Source organism: Medicago truncatula, chromosome 1 (genome assembly GCF_003473485.1).
Source record: "Medicago truncatula cultivar Jemalong A17 chromosome 1, MtrunA17r5.0-ANR, whole genome shotgun sequence".
In the NCBI taxonomy this organism is placed as follows: Eukaryota; Viridiplantae; Streptophyta; class Magnoliopsida; order Fabales; family Fabaceae; genus Medicago; species Medicago truncatula.
In genome coordinates, this window is record NC_053042.1 from 35,039,735 (window position 1) to 35,053,140 (window position 13,406).

Genomic DNA, 13,406 nt, shown 5'->3' on the forward strand with positions numbered 1-13,406 from the left:
TAGGAATAAAAACATGATTTTTCTTTCCTAGTTCTATTCGATTTCACCACCATTCCTTGTTGTTGGATGTAATTGTAACCCAATCCATCCATATGTTGAATCAATTGCTTTAAGCTTTATAGTTTCCTCAAATTCAACCTAACAGAAGATCCCCTGAGAAAACAGAATATACATTCACATCAAAGTTGATGAGGCCGAGGGTAAGACTGAGACATTTCAACATTGAATTTGCTATATTTCATTTTCTTTATCTGTAAAATGTTTATTATAATTGCATTTTATTGTTTCATTGTGATCAGTGGCTAGGAAGTGTTAGAAGCTACGCGAAGCATCTTCGCATTGATGGAGTCAAAGATACCATAGCTATTGCTTCCGGTAAAGGCGGTGTCGGCAAGTCCACAACTGCTGGTAAAAACTCCTTCAATTTTTCCGGAGTAGGCCCTTTTTGGATTAACAGGTTGATTTGCAGCTTATAGCATAAACACGCTTATGAATAAGTTGTTTCATTTTTTGTATAAGATATAAGCCTATGTTTGGTTCCATGTTTGAAGTACCCAAAATTGACTCTAGAGGTGTAAAATTGATTTTGATAGGTTTGGTTGGTTTTGAGTAGAATTGGTTTTGAGTTTAAACGTGATTTTTACGCTTAGGCTTTGTTCGGTAAAGAACAGCGGATAACTGATAAGTTAGCTTGTAGCAGATGAGCTTATAGTTGATGACTTATAAGCTAGCTTATAGTTGAGAGCAAATAAGCTAGCTGATTGAATTTGTAGTGTTTGATAAAATTAGCGATTGAAATAGCATATAAATATGAAATGACAAAAAAATGTATATTTAATTAATATTTATTTTTTTCAATTAAGATTGTAGGGGTAAAATTGAGATAAAAATTGATAGGCTATAAGCTACTTGAATTATCTTATCAAAAAAAGCTATAAGCTCATAAAATTAAGTTATATTAACTTGTGAGAAAATGACAATTACCAAACAGGTCTTTTTCAGTCATACGAGATTATAAGCAATAAGCCATAAGCTCAAATATGTGTCTTACCAAACAGGCCCTTAAATTTATTGCTCAACCCACTTTTGCGTAAATGTATCTGAACAGAAACCACTTTACATTCTTCTCAATAAAATCAATTTTGCAAAATTAATTAACTAATTCAAAATCTAATTTTTGTCACCGCAGAACTAAACATGTGCTTAGTTGTTTTCATAAGCTACCCTGATGAACTTATGGAAATAAGCTGAAAACAACTGATGAACATGTCATAAGATGTTTTCATAAGTTGTCTCGGTCAGTGTTATAAGTGTTTATGTCACTAGATAAGCTCAAAACTCAAATAAGTTGATCCAAACAGGCTATTATTAGTTGAGCTTTATTGAAAATGAATTAAAATGAGTTGATTTGAATTTGTAGTGAATTTAGCTGTTGCGCTTGCAAGTAAGTTCCAGTTGAAGGTTGGGTTACTTGATGCTGATGTGTATGGACCCAACATTCCTATCATGATGAACATCGACACAAAGCCTGAAGTCACACAAGGTATATCATTCAATATTTCTCTATAATATACTGGTACAGACACAAATATGGACACGGCGCTTACACGTAGTCATTGCTAAAAATAATTGAGAAAATGAATTTGATTGAATGTAACCAACAGCTGTCGATGTCCGACACTCTTATGAAACTGACACATAGACATTGCTAAAAAAAATTGAGAAAATGAATGTGATCACACATGTCGGTTTCGTAGGAGTGTTGGAAACTCGGGCACAACTTTAACCTAAACTGTCAATGCTACATAGATATTTATTTATTCCCACTTTAACTTTTTCTGAGAAGTATTCATCTTCAATGGCATTGGATTTCTACATGTGTGCTTTTAGGCATTGTGTTATGTTAAATGAAAAGCATCAATATCAAACAAAGTTTGCTTTCCACTCACATTTAAGCAATTTTAGTGACAATGTTAAAGCAATAGGATTTGTTTGATTGTTTGTCTTCTAGATGTTAGTCATGTTATATGATTAACTGTAAAAGTAAAACACTAACTGCTACTTAATTAACTTCTCAGGTATTCTGAGTTTGATAAACTTATCCATATGTAATATTTGCTGATTATCATAAATGGCAATGCTCTGAATAAGGTAGTTTTAAATCATCCACTTCATTTGTTTTTTGGATTGGATGGAACCCAATACATAACTAGAAGAGGAGTACGAGCAATACACTTTTCTCAACACATGATATTTTTAGGAGTGTGTTGCTGTCATTTCTCATAACTACAATTGTTCTGTTTTTCTTGTCTGCTTTTAAAAACATTTTCTTTGTTTTAAAATTGCTACTTCTAGATAACATAATTATTAAGCATTGTTTTATGGCTAAGTTCCTTTCCATCTTCCATTGCAGTTCATGCCAATAATTTTCTGTTCGCGTAATTTCAGATAATAAAATGATTCCAATTGATAGTTATGGGATCAAGTGTATGTCAATAGGGTTCCTTGTGGAGAAGAATGCCCCGATTGTCTGGAGAGGCCCCATGGTATGCATGCAGCTGTAATTTCTGATTTCCCTTGATTGGTCTCCTTTTCACTTTCATTAACTTATTTATTGTTTTAACTGCCTTCTACAACTTTAGTTCTTAGTTATTGAAACATATCGCAGAGGTTTTTTATTTGAATTTTTATTGCTGGATTATCGTAGGTATCAAAAGCTCTTGAGAAAATGACAAGGGGAGTTGACTGGGGGAACCTTGACATTCTGGTGATAGATATGCCTCCTGGCACCGGTGATGTGCAAATATCTATGTCTCAGAATCTGCAACTATCAGGTAGCTAACAATTTAGGAATCTGGAAGATAGTTCTAGTTGGATGCTTTTTGGGGGATCACCTGTGGTGATGTCTAATGCAAAACTTAGCCAAACAGCTTGGACCTTTACTTTGTCTAGATTTTGGCATTTTAGTCTTTTTTATTCTTATCTACCTGATATATTCAATAAATCCATAAAGAAGGTTATGCTAGGTCTATTTGTAGTCTGTACTATGCTCTGTAAATTCGAAAGTGTTCAAATATCGGCATGGCGGTGCCATGACAGATTGTGGTGGTAGATTTTTCGACAACCACCATGGCCAATTTTGAAGGATGGCGTCGTCATGGCGTTTTATGGCAGCTTAAAATGATGGGCTTTTGGCTTTCCACCATCTGCAATCAATAACACTGATTCAGAATGAAAACTTTTTCAGTAGAATTTTAATTGAGTCACGATCATTAAAAGGTAAAATACATTTTTTATGTTCAAAGAAATCAATCACGGATAAAATTGAACTAAAGTGTCGTAATATTGGATATTTTGTGCTATCACCAAATTATTAATTGTCTTTTGAAATGACCTTTCTTATCAAGTTTCCATTCACTTAACCTTTTTCATTGGTTATTTTTGTCATGGCTTCGTCTATGGTAGGTGCACTGATTGTTTCAACTCCTCAAGATGTTGCATTAATGGATGCAAGGAGGGGAGTACAAATGTTCAATAAAGTTGATATTCCGGTAAAATACTCGCTTGGCATACTTTTTCTTACCTGATTATGAGTTTTTGTAAATTGGAACGTATGCTAATGTTGAGCAATTCAGTATGTATGCTGTGCTATACTAAGATACACCATACACTACTGGTTTAATTCAACTTGTCAATCATGCTGCAATTACCAATTATTATTCAATTGGACTATTGCCTCATGGTCATGGGGATTCATCCCAATTGTTTTTCTAAGAAAAAATGTTTATATTGTCATGCTAAAAGTGCATTGTACCATTAATGCATCTGGCATGGATTTTTTGTTATCTAGTGGCTATATGGCCTCCAACCTCTTTAGGTTGGTTGAAATCCCAATTATGCTGAATCAGGAGATTGCATTTTGTCGGAATCAGAGCTTAGGAGTTGCTGCAATGCATTTAGAAATCCTAATGGCTCATTTCACTTTATTGTTTATGTTACTAAAATTAGTTTGATTATATATGTAAACATACCCGGTCTCAAATGATGTGGAACTGGAAGTATATTCATATGTGCTTCTATGATATGTTTTAAGGCATTTGTTTTTATTTATTTCATGGAACTTGTTTGTCCAATATGGGTTGCTGATAATGATATTTGTGATGCCTGCATTGATATATCAGCCATTTCTTTTTCTTATTTGGTGTTCACATGTCATCTGAAAAGTATAAGAATGCATCCTAGCTTTGATGTCTGTTAATCTGAGAACTCCAATTGTCCTTACAGATTTTGGGAATCATAGAGAATATGAGCTGCTTTAAGTGTCCACATTGTGGCGAACCTTCATATATATTTGGTAAAGGAGGGGCTCATAGCACAGCCACTGAAATGGGATTAAATTTTTTGGGCGAGGTATGCTGATTATCTGTATGTAAACTGTACTTTTTAAATTATAATTTTGCAGATCACCGGACTCTATTGAAGCAAGCAATTGAACACAGACTTGTAATATATTTTTTATTTGTAAATGACTAAGTTAACAACTGATCAATTTTTTACTCTTTTCTTAGATGTTACTATAAAAGTTATCTTTGTGCTTTAGCAATATCGGTGTTTTAACTATCTAATGAGTAAAGCTAATCCTAAATAAAAAAACTAAATAATGCCAGGGGGAGAGGGAACTATTTCTGTGTCTTTGAAAAAAAAGTTTTACCCAAATTAATTAAGAAAGACATAGGTAATTTGAAGTTATTGAATTTGAGAGAACTAATTTTTGAGATTGAGGTGTTTAAAGTCCAACATTATCTTTTTCTTCAAAATGAAATTTAAGCTAGTCCCTATAATTATTTTTTTGTTTTATTGGGGGTGGTGATACACACAAGCAGTTTGGCACATTCTTTAGATTGTGCTGTGCTATTGCTGTATCTTTCATGGGAGACTTGGTAGACTGTTAAGTTTATTCGGGGGGGTTGATTTTACACATTGAGAAGAGCATTTCTCTTAATTTACTGTAATATTTGTGGCTTAAATTATTGATAAACAGCACAACCTCTATTCCCGGTATTAAGTGGGATTGCAAAATTTATCTATTGAGTATTCTGACAAGTTTTTGTTTATCGATTAAAGGTACCGCTGGAAGTGGAGATCAGGGAAGCTTGTGATCAAGGGCACCCGATAGTGTTGGCCGCACCTGATTCAGTAGTTTCTAGAGCATATGGAAATATAGCTGAAAAGGTTGTTCAGAAACTCAAGGAGAAACAATTTCAACCAGAGATTTTACTATGAAATGTTTCACTTTGCCGTCATAACACTCCAGTCCCTGAGGAAGAAAAGAGGACCGGGCTGATTCCCTTATGCTGTTTATACGGGGTTTGCTTACTTTTAAATTTTGTTGAAATTGTAGTATAATATAACATGTAGGCCTCACATATGATTTAGATTTGTAGATTCAAGTATCTTCAATTTTGTTTAATAAGCAGTTAGAGGTTCTTCGTCGTCATAGGTGCTGTCAAATTAGCAGTTTAATTTAACTTCAATATTGAGCTTACATAAAATTGTTGCTTCCAGAAGGGTTTTGTTATGCCATTCCTTAAGTTATAAGGTTCTTTTTTTATTTTTATTTTTTTGTGGTTGAGTTGGATGCATTGTGGAGAGGTTATCGTCTTTAGGAAGAGCAATACATTTCAAAGAGATTTATTCTTGACCTGGTAGATGTGGTAGCTTTTTTTCGTGTGGTGGCGGTATGTGAGATGTATTCTTATAATATAAGATATGAAAATAAGGTGGTTATATAATGACTCCTCAAAGTGGTTGTCTTTTATGATGACAACTTAGCTATTTGATTGGGATTTACCGGCTTGGTTTGGTTTGGTACTGTATTGTCCTAAACTTCTGTTTCCACTATCCAATCATTTGAAAAAGCAGACTGAATTGTAAGCCACAATTTTTGGGAGAACTTGGAAAATTATACTACTTGCATTGTACTCGTTTCTACTTTTGATAGTGCATGTTAGAACGACATCTGACGAGTATGCCATAATTTGAAAAGGCAGACTGAATAGTAAGCCACATTTTTTTAGGTACATCTGACGAGTCACGACGAGGGATTCATAAGTGGGGTAGTAGTGCCATGTAACCAAATCGATTTATACTTCGGGTCATGCTAACTAATGTCTTTGGGACACCAGCACTTTTTATATTTTTAAAAGTTTGACTACACATATTTTAAAATACACATTTTAAAATAATTTTGCCATATTTGCTTTCTTAATTAGTTTATCATGGGTACTAGTTAGCATTTTCCTTATATTAATTGCTACATGATAATAGTTTAACTTGCTCGAGAGTGGACGATGGTTTGGGCTATTTTTTACTCATTCATATGTACTACCTCCTATCCTTATTATAGGAAAAAGATAGGTAGACCACTCTATGTTTACACTCCTTTGTATCACTGCTGATGTGGCAGAGGTAGTTTGGTAATTTCACACAATAGGGGTAGTTTGGTAGTTTCATTCACAACCACACAATCTTCTCTTCCTATTCTCTGTGGCCTCACCACCACCGTTGATGTCGTTATGTCATCACCACCACCGGCCTCACTAAATCGCAACCCCATCTCCATCGCCATCGTTCTGTCACCTCCATCAACTCCCACAACCGAATCACAAATTCTTCTTCTTCATCACCGTCGTTTGTCCATCACCACCTCCATGCATTTTGGTTTGCATTCTAGATCTGATGTTTTTGATTTCCTTCTTGGCGGCGGTGAGATTTATGTCGATGGTGGTGGTGGATGTTCGAGGTCGAAGGCGGACAGAGGTTGTTAGATCTGATGGCGACGGTGGTGCCGGTGAAGTTTGAGGGTGATGACGGCGACGGTGGTGGTGAGCTTTGGGGGTGAGAACGGCGACAACGGCGGTGGTGAGATTTGTGGTTGAAGATGGAGGACGACGGTGGGCGGTGGGGGCCGATGGTGGTTCCGATGAGGGAGAAGAAAGAGAGGTCTGAAGAAGGAATTGTTTCACTGTTTTTATTTTATTTTATTTTTGGATTCCCACAGTAAAAGGAGGCTACGTGTCGCATATTGGTGTGGAGATCAATGTGTGTACGCCACTTAAGGTGGTTCACCTATAAGAGCTGTTATTATAAGAAGAAAAACAGAAGAAAAAAAAACCATCAAAACCAATATAGTCATTAATTGTTGTAATTTTTTAAATATGTTAACAAATACAATCTTATAAAAAGTTTTAAAACAACTTGATCTTATATGCCGGTAAATATTTTTTAGATCTAATAGATTAAAAAAAAATATTAAAAAATTTCTTATATTAAAGATCGGAGGGAGTATATTGAAAATATTTTTGAATGATATAAATATAAATATAATAAATATAAGCTTTTGCAAGCAATTGTCACTTGATAAAATCAATTTATATTTTATAGCACTTGTCAAAAAAAATTATAGCAAGTTTGAGTAAAGTTTATCTTTTTATCTCTTTTAATTATAGAAATAATTTTAATCTAAGAAATTTTGATATTATAATATTTGTTTTTTTATTTGTATGCTTTCACCTAACTAATACAACGAAGATCAAATTCAATTAATAGTCCTTTTACTTCCCTCAAAATTAATTATTTTAAATCAAACTACACTAATATCAACATAAAAATCTAAAAGCCCCTAAAAAGGATAAAAATCTAAAAGTATTAAGATACACATAGGAAATGAATATTTTTTTTTTTGGTCTAATAGCCTAGTGGCTAGAGCTCACACAATTAAATGTGGAGAAGTGGGGTATCCGGAGTTCGAACCCCGGCCCCTGCATAAATTATGCAATGTCCTTGCCAACTGAGCTAAGCTCATGGGGACCATAGGAAATGAATATTATATATAATAAACATATTCTTTTTTCATTGAATTTTATTAGAAAACAAATTCATTTTTATGAGAATATTTGCACACACAATATGATTCCAACTAACAAGTTTTGACAACACTACAACTTGACAAATTCTCTTATTTTCTAGAGATGTGAACTCATGATGAAGATGTGCTTCACCATCTTAAAGACCGTGCTCCATGGAAGGAAGTTTGACAACGGACGCGTAATGTTAATCATCCATATTTTTTCAGCTTCACAACCTTTAAAACATTTCAAACCACGTATAAAGGACCTTTTGTAACATGCTTGCAATAACTATTTAGTGGATCTGACACTTCATAAATAATCATACTCTTGGAGACTATCAATGGAAATTTTAAAATGTCCTTTATTCTATGGATATCATGTGTACATATTTAACTTATGTTAATATTCACTTCTTAGAGCACCAAATTATTCATCAAATTGTTAAGTGGCCCATCCTCAAGATGGATGCATAACAAAGTCGAATATTGATGGAAGTTGTGGTGCTTCAGGTGACACTAATGCTAGTAATTTACTACGTGATAACAAGGGAGATTAAATAACTAACTATCTCTTCTAATGAGTGGTAGATGAATGATATTTATCATGATTTGATATTCATAATCAACAACTTTATTCAACTGGTTATTTACAAGACGAATTCTTAACGAATCCTTAATCTTCTTCAACATATGTATCATTTACATATACATACATACATATACATATATATATATATATATATATATATATATATATATATATATGTTTATTTTTTGACAATTTTTTTTGTTTAAAATAATATATTATTGACATTTCTTTCTTACTTGTGCTTAAAAAACATCCTTTGCTTGAATTTCTTAACAAAATTAAGAAGTTATTCAATATTTGGTGTTACATTTTGGCAGATTAGAGTTCAAATCTACCTTGAGGCTTAATACCCCTAGATTGAACTATGTTACCTACTTCCTCGTTTTTTATGTTCTTTTCATTTTTTTGTCATGCTACCAATAAAGACGAGCTTCTAGAAAAACGATCATTTTGTTTTTTTTGTCAAATGTTTATTTTTGTTTTTTAATAATATAATGTAATCATTATTTACTTTTTTTGTAAAAAGAATCATTAATTATGAGTGGAAAATAAATAGACTTTAATAATTGTCTTAAACAATTTATTTACTTTTTAAACTAAATTGCATTTTTGATCCCTTAACTATTTAGGTAGTATCGCTTTTAATTAAAATTCGATTTATTTTGATTCCTTAACTTCTCTCCATTACACATTTTGATCATTTCCGTTAATTTTAATTAAAAAATGTTAGATTTTCTTCATTTTCTTCTGTAAGTTTTCTGGGATTCTTGTTGTTTAAGATTGACGGAGATGATATGAAGATGAAAAATAGAAAAAAAAGATAAAGAAAAACTAACGTTTTTGAATTAAAACTAACGAAAAGAACTAAAATGTGTGACATAGAAAAGTTAAGGGACTAAAATAAATCAAATTTTAATTAATGTACCAAAGCAATACTACTCGAGCAACCAAAAATGCAATTTAACTTACTTTTTATAAGTGAAAAAGAGATCGTGATGAATGACCCCGTTTAATCCACTCCATTATATATAGGGCAACTACAATGCGATAGCAACCCAAGTCAAAAATATCTTACGTACCAAATGGAACTCGAAATATTGGTTTCTTTCTTACTTTACTCTGTAACTCTCGTGTCGTTCTTATTCTTAGCCAAAACAAAACTATCAATATCCCCAAAAACACACTCCTCCACCGCCATTCCCAAACCTTATCCAATTTTCGGTTCCATATTTGCTTTTTCCGCCAACTTCCACCGCCGCATACAATGGATAGCTGATATTCTCCAAACCATCCCTTCCTCCACCTTCATCTTCCACCGCGCCTTCGGTTCCCGTCAAGTCTTCACGGCAAACCCTGCCGTGGTGCAACACATTCTCAAAACCAACTTCCCTTGCTACAACAAAGGTCTCTCAAGTCACCAAACCCTACTCGAGTTTCTCGGCGATGGTATCTTCAATACCGATGGTGAAATCTGGAAGGTTCAACGTCAAATATCCAGCCATGAATTCAACACTAAATCCCTCCGAAAATTCGTTGAAACTGTTGTCGATGTTGAACTCAACGATCGCCTTCTTCCAATTCTCTCTGAAGTTTCGGAAAACAAAACAATTCTCGCTAATTTTCAAGATATTCTCCAACGTTTCACGTTTGATAATATTTGCATAATTGCGTTTGGATTTGATCCGGAGTATCTCCTCCCTTCTCTTCCCGAAACAGCGTTTGTTAAAGCCTTTGATGATAGCTCACGAATCAGCAGTGAGAGGTTAAATGCAGCGATTCCATTTCTATGGAAAGTGAAGAAAATATTAAATGTTGGATCAGAGCGACGGTTAAAAGAAGCTGCTGCTGAAGTAAGAGGACTCGCCACAAGAATCGTTAGGGAAAAGAAAAAGGAGCTTGAAGAAAAATCATCGTTGGAATCATTGGATATTCTATCACGATTTTTAAGTTCAGGTCATTCAGATGAATCTTTTGTTGTTGATATTGTAATAAGCTTTATTCTTGCTGGGAGAGATACAACTTCAGCTGCACTCACTTGGTTCTTTTGGTTACTCTCTAAGCATAGTCATGTGGAGAATGAGATTCTAAAGGAAGTTATGGGAAAATCGGAAACGGTTAATTACAATGAGGTGAAGGATATGGTTTACACTCATGCGGCTTTATGTGAGAGTATGAGACTGTATCCTCCGGTTCCCGTGGATGGTAAGGAAGCGGCTTGTGACGACGTTTTGCCGGATGGAACTTTAGTGAAGAAAGGGTGGAGGGTGACATATCATATATATGCTATGGGAAGGTCCGAGAAAATATGGGGACCCGATTGGGCTGAGTTTCGACCTGAGAGATGGTTGAGTCAAGTTGATGATGGAAAGTGGAGCTTTATTGGGATGGATCCTTATAGTTATGCGGTTTTTCAGGCTGGGCCAAGGGTGTGTTTAGGAAAGGAAATGGCGTTCTTGCAGATGAAAAGGGTGGTTGCCGGGATCATGAGGCAGTTTAGGGTGGTTCCTGCAATGGATAAAGGGGTTGAGCCGGAGTTCGCTGCACACCTTACTTCGATAATGAAAGGTGGCTTCCTGGTAAAGATTGAGAAGCGTGGCAGCACAAATGAATGAAATCTTATTTTATGCATAAACTAAGGTTGTGTAGGTAATTTTGTAGTTTACATTTCTCGTCTAAATTAAGAATAAAATTATGACTTTTATTATTTAATGGAAATTATATCAATCTGTGCTAGGCATGTGTTTTTACTTATTTCATAGAACTGGTGTATCCAATGTAGGTTTCTGTAATGGAATATGTGATGCTTTATATATAAGTGTGTGCCATTTCTTCTTATTTGGTGTCACAAATATATGAATGCATCCTTTGATGTTTGTTAATATATGAGAGATTCAACTGTCCTAAGTCTAAACCAGGGGTTTGCTTACTTCTAAATTTGTTGAAATTGTAGCATAAGATAAAGATGCAAGCCTGGCATTTGATTTAGATTTGCAGATTCAAGTATCTTCAATTTTGTTTAATAAGTGGTTAGTGGTTCTTTGACGATGCATAGTTGCTGTCAAATTAGCAGTTTAATTTAACTTCAACATTGAGGTTAGATAGAATTGTTGCTTAAACAGTGTTTTGTGATGCCATTTCCTAATGTTATAAGGTTCTTTTTTGTGGTTAATTTGGATGCATTGACGGAAAGTTATCTTTAAGAAGAGCAAAATATATTTTTAAAGAGAATACACCGAGAATCTTGACCTGGTAGATTTTTCATGTGTGGCAATGATATGTGAGATATCCTCCTCCTCCACCACCACCACCACCACCATTCCTAAAGCTTGTTCTATCTTCGGTTCCGCTTTTGCTTTTTCCCCAACTTCCACGGCCGCATACAATTGATCCAAACCGAGTTTGTAAAAGCCTTTGGTAACAGCTTATGAATCAGCAGCGAGAGGTTAAATGATGCCATTCCATTTCTATGGAAAGTGAAGAAAATATTAAATGTTGGATCCAAGAAACGGCTAAAAGAAGCCGTCGTTGAAGTAAGAGGACTCGCCACAAGAATCGTTAGGGAAAAGAAAAAAGAGTTTGTAGAAAAATCAGTGTTGGAATCATTGGTTATTCTACCACGACGCTTGAGTTACGCACATTCAGAAGAATCTTTTGCAGTTGATATTGTAATTATTAGCGTATCTTGTGTTTTCTTGCTTCTGAAGCAATGGTGAGAATGAATAAAATTGAAAGGAAGGAGAAGAGAATTTGGAATAAGGAGGTTAGAGAAAGATAAGGGAGTTTAATTTGTTGCAGATTTGTTACTCAATAATCGTTGAAATAGAACAATACAACTATCTATATACACATAACTTGTAGAGTAAGGTATTAGGTAACTAACTAGCAAAGTTTAAGCAAACTAATGTAACTAACTACATTTATGACTATGGATTACTCATCTAATATACCTTAGTTTTCTTCTTTCTCTTTTCACACCATACGAACTACGCGTATCACCTTTCCTTATCTAAAAATCAGGGTTTTGGTTTTCTTCTAAAGTAGTCGTCGTCCACTCAGTTGACCGCCGTCGAATACTCGCTGATTGTCTTCTTCCTCCTCAACGAGCAAGTTTCGTATTCTCTCTATGTTTTTCTATTTCTCTCTTAGTTCATTCAATTCTCTTACTACATTTCATCTTTTTCTTAAGGTTTCTCTCTTACTCTCTCATCTTCGTATTTCTATGTCGCTTATGCTCTATTTCATCTCCCCTTGTCTTTGTTGGACAAAAAAAAAAAGTCTCTAGGAGAAGAAAGTGTTGCAAGTTCTTTTGCTTCAAAAGATACTTAATTTTATATTTATTTTTTTATTAAAGTTTATCGGTTGTATCATATCTTGAATTTTGAAATTTTTATATATCATTGTCGTATTATATATGTATCGTATTAAGTATATGGGCTTTATAGATTACAAGTGTATTTCTCTTAATGTAATGTATATAGCAGTTATAATTTTTTCCAAAATATATTAATGAAGATGTTTCATTTCAATTTCTTTTTGGTCCAGTAATATTCAACACATATCAAATATATATGAACTTTTCAGGATCACAAGTGAATTTGAGAAATTCTGTGTTGGACTTTCTAATTTTTTATGTTTATCAATCATGGGTTCGAATATGTTGAACGTATCAAACACTTCATTTTTCTATTAATCAAATAGGGTATAATTGTTTAAACTCTAAAACCTTAATAACCCTAAAACGAATAATGTATTTAGATTGAAAAATTTCATGAAATTCTATACAACATTATTTCATCTAGAATAAAGGAACCCTATCGAAAGAAACATTGTAATATTCATAATATGTTCTATACTTCTATGCGTTGAAGAATGCAGACTCAACTAGTATAGCGACAATCACACAGAGAT

At 33.9% G+C, this 13,406-nt stretch overlaps 2 protein-coding genes across 2 annotated transcripts; both read left to right on the forward strand.

Annotated features, from left to right (window-relative positions):
- LOC25484321 (iron-sulfur protein NUBPL) lies at positions 1-5,438 on the forward strand. Its single transcript, XM_013613100.3, has 8 exons — positions 1-200; positions 300-408; positions 1,421-1,543; positions 2,449-2,546; positions 2,708-2,834; positions 3,466-3,551; positions 4,285-4,410; positions 5,125-5,438. Exons 1-8 carry the CDS (start codon positions 189-191, stop codon positions 5,281-5,283), a joined length of 840 nt encoding a protein of 279 aa, XP_013468554.1. The 5' UTR covers positions 1-188; the 3' UTR covers positions 5,284-5,438.
- A 4,103-nt stretch (positions 5,439-9,541) lies between these two features.
- LOC25484322 (cytochrome P450 94A2) lies at positions 9,542-11,398 on the forward strand. Its single transcript, XM_013613101.3, has one exon. The coding sequence runs from the start codon at positions 9,581-9,583 to the stop codon at positions 11,108-11,110; it is 1,530 nt and encodes a 509-aa protein (XP_013468555.1). The 5' UTR covers positions 9,542-9,580; the 3' UTR covers positions 11,111-11,398.
- The last annotated feature ends 2,008 nt before the right edge of the window (positions 11,399-13,406 follow it).

Bases quoted from the DNA above. Each gene is read 5' to 3' on its own strand.
- LOC25484321 (XM_013613100.3), top strand. The intron at 409-1,420 runs GTAAAAACTCCT...TTGAATTTGTAG, and splicing joins CGGCAAGTCCACAACTGCTG to TGAATTTAGCTGTTGCGCTT. The intron at 2,835-3,465 runs GTAGCTAACAAT...CGTCTATGGTAG, and splicing joins TCAGAATCTGCAACTATCAG to GTGCACTGATTGTTTCAACT.
- LOC25484322 (XM_013613101.3), top strand. From the start codon at position 9,581: ATGGAACTCGAAATATTGGTTTCTTTCTTACTTTACTCTGTAACTCTC.